The 17,220-nt window shown below is 38.8% G+C and overlaps 1 protein-coding gene across 1 annotated transcript in view; it reads right to left on the bottom strand.

The window, feature by feature from the left end:
* The window catches only part of slc12a5a (solute carrier family 12 member 5a), a 167,283-nt gene that overhangs the window by 31,289 nt on the left and 118,774 nt on the right, over positions 1-17,220 (bottom strand). The window contains exon 5 of the mRNA XM_053316722.1: positions 1,769-1,915. Coding sequence (XP_053172697.1) covers positions 1,769-1,915 — 147 coding nt within the window. The remainder of the gene's footprint in view (positions 1-1,768; positions 1,916-17,220) is intronic.

Genomic DNA, 17,220 nt, shown 5'->3' with positions numbered 1-17,220 from the left:
AGAGTTTGCTGTCCAGGAGTAAAAAGAGTGGGGTGTTGAAGTGGTGACTGTCCTCTGCTGCTGGAGTGGAGCATTTCTCATAATCTGAAATTAATTTGGATTAGTGTGAGTGTATATTCTAACTTAAATAAATGTGATGATTTGGAAATGGTATAGGGCCTAACTGGAAATGGCTATATAATACTCAAACAATTAAAAAAACTACTGAAAATATTGAGTGTGGCTGTTCATTAAACCCTCAAATCCCTGCATTAGTTGTTTTCACCCAAAATATTAACGTTTTTGATTTTCTGTACTTCATAATAATAAAACCATAACTCTGAGCACAGCCGGCCATCAGAGCTGTACCGAGAGTCAGAGATTTTTTTTTTGTAGGCTGAGTGCTCTAACAAGAGAACAGTAGACAGCCAAAAAACAGCATTTAAATCAAGAGTGGACAGACTCTTTGGCTACTTCACATGAGCAGTTTGTCTTATTTAAGCACAAATCTTTTTAGCAAATTTAGCAACTCAAATGATCTGAACTGGGGCCAAAGAAAATTAATGATCCATCTTATTTTAGGATGCACATTTTTCAAAAGCTCTCCATATGTAGTTTATTTTAAAATGCAGCCTTCCTTACACTGGAAATGAGTAAAGATTCACTGTTACAGTACTTAACATCTGTCTATAATAGTTGTTGGTGTATATAATCATTCACACCAGCTCTGAACAGGCACGTTTTGAATGGGCACTACACTGAATTAAGCTAGACTGAAACTGAATGTGTGAGGAACGTTTCCTGATGTTTGACAGAAAGTTCTGATTATTAACTTTGGATGTTGTTAACAGACACTTTAGGTAAAATAAGTATAGATAGTCATTCAGTCAAGAGGCACAACATACTGTATGTTTCCTGACAATCAAATGCATCAAACAAGTCAAACACAATCAGTTTGTAACAGCCACTCAGATCACTGACAGCAGCGCTGTTGACCCTGTGGGACCATGTCTGTTGTAATTTCAGTCTCAAGGCCACGACAGGGTGTCAGTCCAACACCAGAGACGCTCTGACACATGACTACACAGTAAGTGGGTACATCTATATGATGACCCAGAGACAATAAATCCATAAAACTCTCCACTATGAGTATATTATTGTTTGTGCCACAATCACAAGTCTACAGTGCTAATCTAATGTTAGCTTACATGTCAGGCAGTACTGAAGAACATAATGTATTTAAGTGTAGATTGGATAGTCTACATTTGAGAATGGGCGGCATCAACATGGAATTACTGTTTTAATATAATGTATGTGACACTGTGACTACTACATGACTGCTTTATATGAAACAGTTGCTAGCAACACATGAGCATAGGGTCAATATAAAATCTTACTAATTTAAAAAATACATAAATATTACATATAACATACATATCATAGGCTTTCAATATTGCTAACTACCAAAAACATATGTGTCTTGTATAAGAACAGCTTTGTACTTGAGGTGACCGACATAATTTAGAGTCTGCATTTAGACAATTGTATGACTTTAATATTCACTGTTCTCAATGGAGGTAATGATGGTTACTACATCTGGTATCTTTTCCTACAGTACAACTCATAACCAGAAAATTATCTGTTGCCATGGATACTATAAAATGATGCTTTTCACATTAAGGTTGCTATTTTTAAAATGTGTGAACTTCTGGTTTCAGGATAAACCAGGTCAACCTCAATATGGATCAAGAGAGGGGCTTAAAAAAAAAAAAGAAGGTGACACACTCACTGTGGAACAGCACATGAAGACGATGACGAAAGTCCCGATGACACCTCCGATGCCCACCAACCAGGTCATCCTGAGGAAGAGGATGACTCCAAAGATGTTCTGGATGCACGGCAGATAGACGCCCATCAGGGTACCAAGTTGGGGGGCCTGGATGAAAACGAGGGCAGAAGTTATTGTAACAATTCAACTCTTTTCAGAAATAATTTAAAAATATGGTTAATAAAGACACAAAACTGTTGGTCAGTGCAGTGATACAGTTATTTCCTGAGATGATTTGTTGATGCAGTTTGTAGTCCCCCTCCCCTCAGAAGAATACCCTTTTCTTATTGTTCCTCCCATTGATTGTTTGAGTAGAGTAGAATGACGAATGTGCAGAGTTTGACACTAGGAGGCTGTTTTCTCCTTCATCTGCTGACAAGTGTCTCTATGCTTGACAGAGTTTAAGGTGTGTTCCTATTAGCGTGATTTGTGACATCAAAACTAGTTTGGAGCTAATTGTGGTGCAACTCACACTCATGCAATGTGACAACTTGAAGCCTCCAATACACTGATAATGGACTTCCAGTGAAGTCAAAAACATTGGATTTTTTTTTAATGAGGGAGAAGCTTTTTTATCTGTCCTTTTTAGTGAAAACCACATATCAGAAACACATTATTATTCCAAGCAGAGTTATTATTATTATATGTATTTAAAACATGTCTGGAGTATATGTCTATTTGTATAATATTGAATTACAGCAATTTTAAACAGATGCTTCTTGCTTATTTTCCAAAAGACCAACACACCAGATGCCTTGTGTGCAGCAGTCACTGATTGATTCAATGACTCAAAATCAATGACAGTCAAAACACCAGCACTGTGTTCAGATATGCTTTGGTTTCTGCAGCGTCTTGTACTTATTTTCTCTAAGTGTAATATTAAAAACAAATAGCTCAACACACTACAGATGGTCATAGAGCCAGTAAGACACAACAGACATTTACTTATGGGACTTAACAAATTATTACCTTCAAAGGACCCATTTGTATTTGTAATATGTCGCTCCGGGTTGAAATAGCTGCTGTTGTCACATTAATGACTGTTTATTTTCATTTATTGTAAACATATGTTTTCCATTATTAATTAGTTCTTTCTTTGTTTTACTCTTCCTTGTTCTTAACATGCATATTAAACTGTAATAGTTTCCAGTTATTTAACTGTTAAAAAAAAAAAAGACAATGTATTTTGCACTTCAGAGAGCTAAATGGGAGCCCTGCTAAAAGGCTTAAGGTTGTTCCATCTACATCTTTTCCTAAACTGTACCTTTTAATTACATTTCTTTTAAATTTAAAGGGTTCCCACATTGCATTGTATAATTCCTCTTGTTGATTTTCATACCAATAATTACTCAGACTCCAGGAAACAAAGAAAACATTGAGATCAGGAGGCAGCCAAGGGACCGATCTGTTCACAGGATGGATTTATTATTATTTTACTTCTTTTCAGGCTCCTCGTTTTTTGGAGTGGATTTTGTTGTTGTTGGTTTTGCTGCAGTGCTGTCCCTGGTGTGGATCACTGGGCAAAGACAGAGCTGCTGTGTGTGTCCTTATATAAAACCAGAATCAGCTTCAAGGCCATTCGGCTGAAAGTAATTACTGACACTTGGAGACTGAAGATGTATTTTGTCACATTTCAGATTGATTAATAGGATGTTTTTCTTTTTGAAGGTTTTTGATATGTTCTTAAAGTGTTTGTGTGTGTGTGTGTATGTGTGTGTGTGTGTTGTGTGTGTATGTACTTATGTGTTTGTGTACAGTATGTGAAAATGTCCTGTGCATGCATGCATGTGTGTGTGTGTGTGTGTGTGTGTGTGTGTGTGTGTGTGTGTGTGTGTGTGTGTGTGTGTGTGTGTGTGTGTGTGTGTGTGTGTGTGTGTGTGTGTGTGTGTGTTGGCACCAAGATGATGGCATGTATTAAATCTGAAGGACACATCAGCTGACCCTGTACATAATAGAGAAATATTCATTCTCTGCTCAAGGACAGCTCGGCCAATGAAGGGTAATTACGCCGATATCCAGCCATGACCCATTTTACCAAGTGAGAGTGCAGACCTTAACTGTCACATCATTACCTCACAGATAACACGACAAACCTGTGCTGCGTCTCTTTGCTTCAGTGAAAACAAACAGGGTGAAGAGAACAATGATTAGCTTCCCTTTTTTGTCAGTGAAGACATTATTACACACGAGGATTTGTCCCAAAAAAGGTGAATACTTCACAGATTGAACACAAAATGTAGCTGCAGTGATAGTAATTCATCTCATGCAGGCAATTTATGCAAAATAGGGATTACCAGCTCCATCAGACCCCACGCTCATATGAGCTTACAGAATCAGTGTTATTTATTGTTGTTTATTAGGTTCTTTTAAATACAAATACTAATCTGTTTTTTAAAATGGGATCTTTTACACTCTTGAACTAATGAACTATATATTTTGAGATATTTTGAGTTGTGTCTAAACACATATACAATAAAATAAAAATCCAATAGGCAACACTCTTTCAAATGACAGATGAATATGTTGGATATATAATCCTAGCACTCTGTCCATCAAATCAAGAGACATTAACGACACATAAACACACAATCTTATTGATGCAAAACATCCAAAAACAGCTGCAGCCATCCTTATGTAGAGCTGGAGTTCAGGCAGTTTGAAAATATTTTGGCAAATCTGCTTTCTTGTTGGGATTAAGATTGACAGCTAAGAATAAAAACTGATAACAACAGCTGTTTTTGTTGTTGTTGTTGTATTAAAAACTGGTCTAGCTGTTTCTTTAAGAGCATTGACAACAGCAGCAGCAGCAGTTTACAATTGCAAATATAGATGTGCTGAATGTGCCATCTAGGCACTTGTGCCAACTAAGCCACTGAGCATTAACATTAGCTCCTTTTTTTCTTTTCTCAATGTCAAAGTCAAAGTGAAATTTATTGTCATTCAAGACCATAAAACAAGGAGTGCACAGCAGAATTACACTGTATTACTACTATAGGTCAATGTGCAGAACAATTTACATAAATAAGAGACATTAAGTGTCTTTTTTTTGCTGTGGCACTTTCTACCCCTCCTCCTCCCTCACTGAAAAAATCCAGTGTATGTGGACTGGTCTCAAGTTTCCACATCACAGTTGTATGACTGGCAAAATGGGTGGCATCCAAATGAGTGGCATCCAAAGCAGCTCTGACGTGACAAAATCACACCTATATGTGCTCATTTTAAACTCAGATTTAAGGCGAGAACAGAGAGTGTTAATCATCTTCTTCTTCCCACCTTTCCAGCTGCGTTCTGCACAGTAAAGCTCAAACATTCAAGAGAAGGAACAATTTTGAGTGGAAAGGGACTTTAAGATCATTTAGAAACAGTGTCAGCATTATATTACAGATACCTACCCTCCTCGTGGTCAAAATATCTTTAATTAACTGATTTAAAAATATTTGTTTATGTGTCTCTATAAAAAAATGTATAATAAATCAAATATCATCACCCATCCAGTATCTCCGTGCTATTGAATCTTTGGATCCAAAAAGCATCATGAAATACTGACTTGCTTTGGAAAGATGTCTGAACACTGCTAAATTAATCAGTGTCGGCCAAAACACTGCGGTTATTAAATCTACTGCAGCTGGATGGATGCGATACAAGATGGAGGATTTAAAAAAGAAGCCCTGCACTAGGAAGTGACAGCAGATGCCGAATTCATGAACCAGACTTTTAATCAAATCATCCTGACAAGTGGCTGACATCAAATGAATAATATTGTGTCTGATGCAACAGTATGTGATTTGTTTGGAGCGGCTCACTCTCCAGCATTAATAATGTACTGTTTGTAGAGAGGAGAGGAGAGAGTGAAAGCAGGAGAGAGAGAGAGAGAGAGAGTGAGAGAGAGAGAGAGAGAGAGAGAGAGAGAGAGCGAGAGAGAGAGGGAGAGGGAGAGAAAGAGAGAGAACAAGTCCAAACAGGTCTCACAAATATAATTATCTTCTAATTTCCTTTAGATAAACAACACAGCAAGAGCTCCCACTCTGAACTGTAATTAGCAAGCTCATCACTTTGGAGACCTAGGATGCAGTTTTGAACAGCAGCAGGCTTATTAACATGTCGAATAATATCTTAGTTAATTATACCATACCTTATGCTATATAATATAGTTTCATATCACATTACATTGTCTCGTGTGTGAATGTGTTATGTGCACATAATAACCCAGAATGGATCAGGCCCCATTACTAATTTAAAGGTTAAAAATAAAATATAGTGCATATAAGACTGATGATTCAAGAGACATCATATTAACCTCATTGTAAATCCAAACAACATCTGTGCTGTGGAGAAAGCTACTGTTACAACATTGTTACTGACTCCAGAAATACATCACTTCTCAGACTCACCTCTTCAGACTACTGTCAAAAGGTAAAAAGTAGAAACAGTGGAGAGCTGTAAATACTGTATGTTGGTACTTTCATTTACAAGAAACTGAGCTTTCATGTCTATATCGATGAAATATGGAAGAAACATTAACAATGACTATATTTTATGCTGAATTTAATGTTTCAGTGGTCGAGTCGACTGGTGGTTGATGGTTTTATTCTGTAAATCCTTCACAGAATCAGCCCTGACCTTCCTGGTAATACAAAAGCCACCCAAAAACTCCCAGAAGGCATTGATAGCACAGGAGTAGTTTTCGGTTTTGGTGCTAGGTAGTGCATGCCTACAGCGTGGTGGAAGAAGTACTGGGACAAGTGTAGCACATCTAAATTAGAGTACTTCGAAGGGGATTACAAATGTACAATTGATAGATTTATAACTTGTTAACAAATTCAGGAGTTTTGAATTTTGCAATATTTGCAAAACTTGAATCAAGTGAAGCTAAGTCAAGTGAATTTTATTTATACAGCCCAAAAATAATAAAAGTCTGTCCAGTTTCGTTTTTAAAAAAAAAGATTTTGTTGGCATAGACGCCTTTATTAAGCAGTAGACAGACAGGAAACATGGGAGAGAGAGGTGGGGTGACATACAGCAAAGGACCTCCGATCGGGATTTGAATCAATATCTACTTGTGGAACAGTAAACCGTGTTGGTAATCTATATCTATTAATGTTCTACTGAGTGACAACAATATAGTTATTATTTGTGTGTGTACACTTTGTCCTCCACAGAGCTGAAGTGTGACCCACAACCTCGCCTCCTCTGCACCTCAATCTTCACAGCAGGGAGTCTCTCAACCTTCAGCCGGGTTGTGCTTTAAACAAAGATCACATCATGGCCTCCGCAGGTTGCTCGAGGGAGCCGAGGGAAAAACAAACCTCGTCCGTCTCTGTCACTTTCCCCACTGTATGATAATGATTTGCACAGTTTGTCTGTTGTCTAAGCTATGCAAATCAGACTGTGATCTAACTGTGACTGCGCCCTTCACTGTGTGGCGGAGAGGATTTTTCATCATCTGCTTGTCATGGGTCTTGATAAAGTTTTTTATGAATACTGTAACTCTAAATAGGCTCCTATAAAACTACATATGTATTATCCAAGCAATGTTTAGATTTGGTTTACTGTTTGTGTGCCTATTTCCTCTATCAATAAAAGTCATACTAATAGAAACCAACATATTCATTGCCTGTTTGCTAGCTCAAGAATCCACAAAGGGCTGTGTATGCTAAAAAAAGGAAGTAGTATGAAGTAACATTGAACTGCCAGTATATGAAAGAGAGAGAGAGAGAGGTTTTATAAGGTACCATGTGGCATTTTATAGCAAACAACACCTTTCTCTCCTCATAAAACATTTGTCAAATAAAAAGTATATTGTACGCTGTTTGCATCAATTTTTAATAGCTAACAACCATTTTTTTTACATTTTCAGAGGAATGGCGTGAAGCATATATCATGAGCATGTTTGTGCATGTTCATGTCAAATAAAACACGGTAACACGTGTATAAAGCCCACAGCGTATTCCTTTAACACGTGTTTATAGTAAATTATGTATATGTTTACTTGAATCAGCAACAAAATGAAAGACCAATCTGACAATTTTATTAACTTAAAAGCCAGAGAGGGATTTTGAAAACTGACCAACACATCGTCCTCTTTTCACCTCTGTATTCTTTTCATTTTATGACCCTTTCACCTAGCAGCAATGCTGTAATTAAGAAGTTTGAGTATCCATTGGCAGGTCCTTCGGGGACTTGGTGTGTAATATACATTAGCAGGCAGGTGTTGCAGGAGGAAAGGTACCCCTACCATCAGCACTTTGTTGTTCGACCCGAAACTGCTGCCGCTGCACAAAGTGGAGCAGGAAGCTGGAGCTGAGGTCAGTTTGTAATAACAGGTAAGTTATTAGAGGAAAACCTGTGAGCATTTACATACCGTGGTGTACAATGGCTGACCTAACACCTTCAAAAGGATGAAGGGGTTTGTGAGCCCTTTCAAGGTGGCTGACTCTAATTAACAAGGATTTCTAAAATTTTAATGGCTTTTATTTGTGACTTTTGAAGCCAGAAAGGTGAAAACATTTATTCTATAGTCTCATTTATTGGACAAAAGCCACTTCAAACAGATCAAAAAAGGAAAAGATTTAGTTGTAATCATGATACCAACATGCTGGACTGTTGATGTTTATCAAGAATAGATAAGGACAAAGTATAGCTTGGTAGATTCAAACATCGCATCGAGGTCAGAATCCGAATAAGATAACATCTTGCCAGAATAGTTTGTCAAAAACAGCACTGGATGGCTTTAGACTTTAGAGAAAAACAGGTTGAAGAGCACAGAGCGACTGAATATAATGATTACTGATCACACTAACCTGCCCTAAAAGGTGCATAAAAGCATTGCAATATTAAAAAAAAAAGTATCCATGCCCCACAACCCTCCACAAGAGAGTGAAATAACCAAAAGTAGGCAATAACCTTCTCCAGGCTGCAAATTAATTTTCCCCGCCTGCGCCTCCACACAATGGAGGACCATAATCAAGCAGGCCTTGTACGTTGGCCCGCTATATGAGTGCCTGCTGTAGCTCACAGCTGAGTGATAAATTATAATCCAGATTCAACAATAGGCGGGTTTTGAAACAGTGTTTGTCTGCTAGAAATCCTGGGTGTTACATAACATGTACAGACACAGATAATAGATACTGAGAGGGTTTACACTGTTGTCAAATGTCGAGTCTGAGAACCTGAACGTGATAAAACACCTCGGTCTGGTAAACAGCCACACAAAACAAGAAGATCTGGTAAACTAATGGATGCTTCTAATAACTTTATATTGAGAAATAGCTTGAAAAAGATGCAACGTTTGTGTATGCATTGAATCAATGACCCTGTTGGGGAAAAGGCTCAACGTTTATTGAAAGTGCTGCTTTTCTATTTTCATTCAATTGGTGTTTCATTTGTTCATTTGTGGATGGGGGATTGCAGTCCCGACCAGCGTCTGCTCTGACAGATGCACAACATGCCCGCATACATACACACACACACACACACACACACACACACACACACACACACACACTGTCTGTTTAATGGGCTGGGAGCCAGAGCTGTGATGATTTCCCCAGAGAGCTGGCCACCGTGAGCAAAGGGAACACTGACTGCTGCACAGCCACAGGTAGGCCAGTGTGGCACCACTGAACTAGGAAGAAACAGCTGCCCACCGACCCCCTGGGAAGTGAAGTCAGCTCACTGAATGGATGGCTCAGGTGTGCTAGATGCACAACAGGACCTTTCGATACATCTGCCGTAGCACCTAATTCAGATCCCCTGCCTCCTGCTGCCCTACCACTTATCCACTAGCCTCTCACCAGACTGGGCCCCTCTCTCTTTCTATCTCTCTTGCCCTCTCAAGCCTCTACATCCATCAGCAATACTTTATTCACATGAAGCTCTGAAGTCCACTGAAGCAGCATCGAAACACCATTTTATTGCTTTTAAAAAATATGAAATTTCTCCATTTCCTTCACTCAGTCCTCACCAGAAAAGCAACAGCAATGATTATTTGTGCCAACTTTTATAATAATCTATGTTCTTGCTTTCCTGACAATAGAGACCTCTCACATACTTCCATATTAGCTACTCTACTTAGTCGCTAATATGGAAGTAATGTGACATTATTACAGCCACTTAAGAAGGAGGTTATGATGGTTGGTTGTGTGGCTTTGACATGGGAGATCCAACCCTATCGCCACACAAGAAAGTAGATATTGGATGATTGGATTGGATGTCCAATGCTGTTTTTAAAATTCTATAATATATTTGCTTGACCGACTATGGTTGAATTTAAGGGGACATATTATGGTTTATAAATTGTTTTACACTGTAATAATATTAGATATAGTCTATGTTTAACATGGACAAAGTTGACAAAGTGAACATACGTAAAAATGGACCCTGGCTGCGTAAAGGGTCAGTATATGATGGATGAGGGGTTTTATGAACTGTAAATCAAGCAAAGATATTCCAGTAAAGCCCTAAAATATAAATATCAACCTGTTAATGTGCAAGGTACTTCCCCTTTAAGGTAAAGGTAAAATGTGGTTGTGGTAAATAAACTATGGTCAAGGTGGTTAAGATTAAGCAACTAAAATATTTGGTTATGGTTAAGGAAAGATGGAGGTTATGCATAATAAAAAAAAGAATATTAATTGAAGGTCTGTGACAGGACAGACCAACTCAAGTCTCTCGTCACAACATGCACACTCACTACCCTGACCTTCACACCTTTACTGTCCGCATCGCTACACAAAGGACAGACCAGTTTTTGCACTGAATGTTGGTCCTGAAAGTAAATCATGAGGTGTGAAATCAGCCAATGTGGACATAATTTCAAGGGTACTGGGATAGAGACACCACAGGTCCCTGAACAGTCAACATTGGTTTCTTTAAACAGTGGCATCAAAGTTCTCTTAACCATAACTGAGTAGTCTCAGTCGCCTAAGCTTAGTCAAAACATTAACATCGTATTTTGTTGTTTAGGTATAAGGATTTGTTCATTCCTTTCATTCCTAAATGATTTCATTCCTACCTTGAAAGCTGTAATCCAGTCCAGTATATTATTAGACATACACTGGATTGGTCATTACTTCCCTTTCTTCTCTTCACCTACACCCCTACAGTCCTATTTCCACACTCCTATGGACATCTCCTGAAGTGCTGAGAGCAGCAAAGCTAGTAATTTCTTTCTACGAGACAGAGAGTTTGGAGAAGAAAAGAAAGGGAAGGGAAGGTGAAAGAAACTTCATATCCTTGGCTAGCTGCAGGGGGAAAAGAAAATGAAAGTGAGAGAGGGCAGAGGAGTAGGGGGAGGAACGTGGGGAGACTACACACAGTACATCTGACAAGAGTTGCAGGAGAGACAAAAGGAAATGTCCAGGGCCTCAAGCTGTGGGACACCCTGCCAAACTGCTTAGGCGGACAAAACCAGTGTCATCTTTTAAATCACTTCATACAGGATTTTTTTTAATGCTTTCAAGCAGGAACAGCATCTACTGGAGGTCCAAATCCCTCTGGATTTGTGACCGAATATCTATTAATTCCTTGAATTCGTTGAACTGCATTTGACTTTATTGGCCAGCTGACAGCAATGTACAAATGTTACTGAATGTTACGGCATGGATTACTAAGATTATATAAAGTTATATAAAGGTGGACACAGCGGGATATGACATAACCCATTGGTTTGCATTGGAGCCTGTTTTAAGAGTTACTGCTTATGGTTAGTGCCATCTTTTCTCATTTGGTACCAGGATATTCCAAATAAGAAGTACTAATACTAATAGTACTAATACTTTGGACCACACCAAACGCTATTTTGCTAGGAACATTGAGCTGTGCACTGCCATTAACTACGATAAGCAAATATCATTAATCTTACAGAAATATTGCAACAATAGTCTCACAGCAGACCAGCAGCTGTCAATCAATAACCACTTGGCAGACGTGAAAGCTAGTTTAAGTCTTCAAATCTTATTAACAAAGCAATAATTTCCCAAATGACCACTAACACACTTACTAGATAACCTGAATCTAGTGATTGGCACCATAATGGCTTAGTATTTCTAGAGAGAAGTTGATCCTTTTATAATCAGAGTTAGCTAGAGCCAAGAATTTTTTGAAACCAACATCTAGCAGCCGTCAGTGGCTTTATACTTTAAGGTATTTCTGCATTTGATTCAGTCTCACGCTGTGTTTTTTGCTGTTTGTATGGAGGATTGGTGGATTACTGCAATCAGTGCATATAATAATGGATATATGTTAATACACCAAAATAACTTATAAGTAGCACAGAAGTGAGGGGAGGATATATCTTTGGAGGCAGCCAGACAGGCGTGAGGTTTGAGGGAGGGAGCCTAACAGTGAGGGAGGTAGACTGGGAGCTTGTAACACCATCTCCACGCTCTGCTGGCCAAACAGGAGCTGATAGGGCAAATGTGTTTCTGCTCAGGTGTCCTGAATTATTAAATAGACAGGGAGAGGAGAGGCCAGCGAACATCAGCCTCTCTGACCGGCCGTGGATCAACCAGTCACTCAGCGGTCAACACTGTGTGTGCATGTGTGTGCATGTGTGTGTAAAAGTGTTACTCTTTAGTCATTTGTAAAAAAAAAAAAAAAGAAAAGTGGCTGTGGAAGCCAAATGTCCTCTGTGATGCTGGAGGCTCACTAGCTCAAAATAGCATATACATGTGTTACTAGAATATTCTAGATTAAAAGACCCCACAAACCCTCATGTGTTACCACCAGTTGTGAAACCTCTATTTAGCCTCACTATCGCATTCAAGGCTAAAAGTCTCCTTATCCACTAATGCACATGCTCAGCTCAACAGTAGCTACACCAAATCTCTTGCTTTCATAAATTCAGGTCAGCAGAGGGGCAGGAGAGGACCAGTAAGCTGAAAACCAGGTCTCCGCTGCAAAAAGATCCACTACAAATACACAGGATATTGTTTAATCAGGAGAAATGCTCTAGTAGTAAACGGAAAATCAGGTAAGAAAATGTTTTTGTCTTGAAAATTAGGTTACTATGAAACACTAACTGCCCTTAAAACGTGTGAAATAAGCAATTCAGCTTCAGAAATTGTGGATGACAATTCTTGTAAATGCATTATTTGTCTTGTAATTCAGTAATATATAACATAAATTGACATTAATCAGGATACTGTACATACTTCAAAAGGCTGCTGATGGAAATACTAATCCGATGCACCGGTCTAATGAGAGAGAGGAGGAGGCGAGGGGGTGAAGGCAAAGCTAAGAGCAAGGATCATAAAACACCTTGAAAGGAAACAACGCTTATGTGGGGGAGCTTTGTGCTATAAAAAGCGAGGACGCAGAGCGTATGGAATAATGTTCCAGTAGCTCTCGGGAAGAGCACTCGTCCAGAAAATTACTTGACTAAAAGTAAAAAGGTTTATGGTTTCTATTGTGTTTAGTTTGGTCAATACACAAGACATTATAGAGACAATACATATGTTATTTTATTAGAGGAAGAGAAAGAGAAAAGCTACAACAAACTGGCCAACAGTTTTCTTATGGGGTTATTTTGCACCTTTATCAGATTATATTTCTGGATTCAATTAAATAAAGACGAGGCAAAAATGTATTGTGTTTTTTTTGCCACTTGGGGGCAGCACACAATGAATATGAAGAATAAGTTAGAAAACATTTTCCTTTCTACACATCGAGCATATGTGGAGCAAAATTATCATTTATTTGGAGTCATAGTTCAGGTGCTCTGGTGAATCTAAGTCCAATATTTGCTCTTCTTGTTGCTCTGATTTGGTCTCCACCAACTCCTGAGGGTTATATGTGACTTTTATAGCTGCTAAATACCCCACTATATTCACCAGCTAGCAAGTTTCTGCTGCGTCTCGAGACAATTCTGTCGTTAGTTGTGGGCTGAAAACCCCAAAAAATTAGCTGAAAGATGTTAAAACGTTTGTAGAGCTTGGAGGAACTGCAGAGGAGGGTTATAACACTCTGTGGGTTCCTCATGAGCAGCCTCTTTTCAGATACGTATTTTATCCACTGTTAAAGTATCGATTATTGCAGCTTAAATGTTGCTCTAATGGTTTTCTGTGCCTCGTGTAAAGCTCTATGAATTGCCTCTGAGTTTAAAAGGTGTGACACAAATAAACCTTTGCTTCTATGTTCATTATTTCACATCAGATAAGTAAAAATTGCTGTATCTGGTTTCTATCTTAACTTGTGTGACCTTCAGCCTTTTCCCTAGTGTCAAATGTCAACCAAATCTCTAATCTTGGCTTTCACACTGCGACAAAGAAAGCTGGCTCCCTCGCTCTGCCTCGCTCACAACTCACTCACTCAAAGGACTAATGATGAAGGAGCTGGAGAGAGAGGAAAAGAGAGAGGGAGTGGAACAAGAAATAGAAAGAGAAGGAGATAGAGAGAGAAAGAGAGAGGGAGGAAGAGAAAGAAAGAGAGAGGGGTCGCTTTGTGAGCGATAAAACGCCACAGGCTGCCTTAATGAAAAGCCTCTCATGGCGATGGAGAGATTGCCAGTGGAATGGGCCGCTGATTGGAGAAGCAGCAGCTTGGTATAGCGTGCATACTAATTAAAGTATTGAAGGGGCTGGGGTGACGGGGGGAGATTAGACCTGCTCCCAGGGTTAGCCGAGCTGAGGAGAGCCAGACAAATCATCTTACATCTGAGACAACCGGGAGGACTGAGATATTGCTGGAATATACGACTAACACACACAAGTCCCATGTGGACACAGCAGCTGCCTGCATCATTTATACTATCAGAACAGAAAACTGCTGATTAAAGAGTTGATTCGCCCAAATTACATCTTTTTCTAGAAACAGTGTCTCCATTACCCATTACAGAGATCTCATTTTTGACAACTTTCATGGTGAATTTTCCTTCAGTAGAAAGTATTTCCAGTTAAAACTTCTTAAACTCAGGTCCGTAGATTACCTGGGAGACATTGCTTTTCACCACATGTCTCAAACCTGTGTAAAGACCACAAAAACTATCTGCATGGTTTGATACCTCTAGATGAGATGATAAAATATTGCACCATTTTTGGCGTCATTGTTATTGAGGAAGTATAAATTCCTAAAGAGAAATACTGAATGATGTTCAAATAATTGGTTTATTTTCAGGGTCGAACCAGGGATGCTGGAAATGTGGGCTCTCATGTTATATACTGTATGTGTGTGACATGGGAGATAACTGACTTTCTTTGAGTGACTTTTCTTTGGTCTTTAAAAAGCATTAGGACTGTTTTGAGCTGTTTAAAAAATACAAAGTTTCGCTTCATGTTTTTGTTTGTTTCGTATATTTTTTGGAAACTGCAAATGAAAGTCTGCCTATTTCTCCAGCACACCTCCCAGCCAGCGTGATGTTTTGTCTTTCTTATGTTTCACCACATTACCACCCTTCACCTCACCTTACAACAACTGTGGCCTCCTCCAAAGGATCTGGACACTTCTTTGCTACAGGTCAACTGCTTCCATGGAACTGTCAAGGTTTTCTTTTCTTATACAATTTTTGTGTTTTAAGTCATATTCCTGACCTTGAAACTGTCACTTTGGCAAAAAGCTTCTGGATCTTTCAGCCACATCTCATTGCCTTCTTCAGCAGATGCAGTTTGCTCAGGTTTCATTGAGATAGTTTAGTTTCATTTTTAAGTAGAATAAGAGCTATGGCATCAGTTCTGTGAAGCTCTACAGTGATGCTAGTTAGAGTTAAATACTAACCTCAGTATGCTAATATTGTGCCAGTGACATTGCTACAATGCTAAGGTTTAGCGGGTGTGAAGTTTGCCATGTTCATTGTCTTATTTTAGCTCCATTTGCTAATTATCGCTAAAAACAAAGTACAGCTGACACCAAGGGGAATGTCATTCTGCAGGTCTTTGATCATGATGATGGCACTAAAACAAAAGTTAAGGGATCATCAAATATACAATTTCTCCTCAGTGAAACATTAACGGCTGTACAAAATTTCATAGTAATTCATCCAAAAGTTCAGCTCAGTTCTTCAAATATCAACCTGCTGGTGTTGCTGGAAGAGAAACATCAGTAGACTTTATCCTCTGAGGATCATGAATGTCTGAACAAAATTTTAAGGCAGTCCATCCATTATATGTTGGGATATTTCAGTCTGCAAAAAGTAGTGGACCATATAACTTTTGCTGGCATCCCTAGAGCCAAGCTGCTAGTCTGATAACCCCTGAACAACTGAACCATCTCCATGATAAATGAGCGGAGTCTGACCACTGATAAGATGTGCTTGAAATCTCTGGATAGACCAAGAAATTGAACAGTTACTTTTGTCAAACTATTCAATTTTTATGCATTTTAAGTGTCTGTGTAAGTAGTTCATACTGTTTTTTGTCACTATATCTGTTTAAGAAAAGTACATGCACTAATCAATATGGTCACGTGGTCGATACATATAAGCTTTATCTCCACTGTCAGTTTCAAATGCTTTTATACCACTGAGTAAGGATATACTGTACATGGTTATCTAAAGGACTCATCTGGATTCACAGTATATCGATTGGTAATCCAAGGTCATCATCAGTGACTTGCTTCAAGGTGAGAAAGACGAATGAAAACCTGTCTGAGTAAAAGTGATACAGGCCAGGAGGAAAGGAAAAGAAGGTGACTGACACGTGAGGAGAAAAGTAGATATATAGGGAGGGAAAAAAAGATCAGACTGATTGGACACCTAGAAAGACTGCATGAGTCAAAGGTCATACAGAAACTGTCAACCTGTCACTGCACACAGTCTCAGCTGTGTTTTAGCTCACATAATCCGTGTCTGGAGTTTCAACTTTTTAAAAGTCTGTATGAAATATGTGAAAATGTGAATCACCAGTCTGTCCTAGTAATTTGGCATAACTTGTTTCATTATTTGAATTATCTCTTTTCGTTCAAGCTTTGCTATGTCACGTCTCACTATGCTGCTAACACCAACATTTCCCACAGGATTATTAATATAGCTGCCTATCTGTCGATCAAGCTGGGAGAAAAAAAAAAGCATGAAAAGTAAACTCCTTCCTGCTGGCATCTCAACACCCAATGACAGAAAAATACCAGGGGATGATGTGGAAGGAGCTCATTAGTGAGTGGCATTTAAGATGCAATCCAGTAACATGAACAGGGGATTTATAATATCAAAAGAAAATGATTGACAAGTTTTAAACTGGTGGAGTTTTTCTGGCTCTGCAGTGAACATGTTAACAAAACAAAAACTGTGCTATTAGGGATGTTCATGATGTCATCCAACAGAAAGCACAAAACTATATTTGGTAACTCTTAATGACCATTGCTTAGCAACAAGCATAACAACCTTTCTCAGGTGAACTAGTAGTCCAGAGTCCACCGTAAACAATATTACAGGCGCAAATGTAAATCCACAGTAAGAAGATGAATCTATCTGCACTCTGTGACAC

This window comes from Scomber japonicus, chromosome 3 (assembly GCF_027409825.1).
Source record: "Scomber japonicus isolate fScoJap1 chromosome 3, fScoJap1.pri, whole genome shotgun sequence".
NCBI lineage: Eukaryota > Metazoa > Chordata > Actinopteri > Scombriformes > Scombridae > Scomber > Scomber japonicus.
This window is presented reverse-complemented; position numbering and strand designations above follow the sequence as displayed.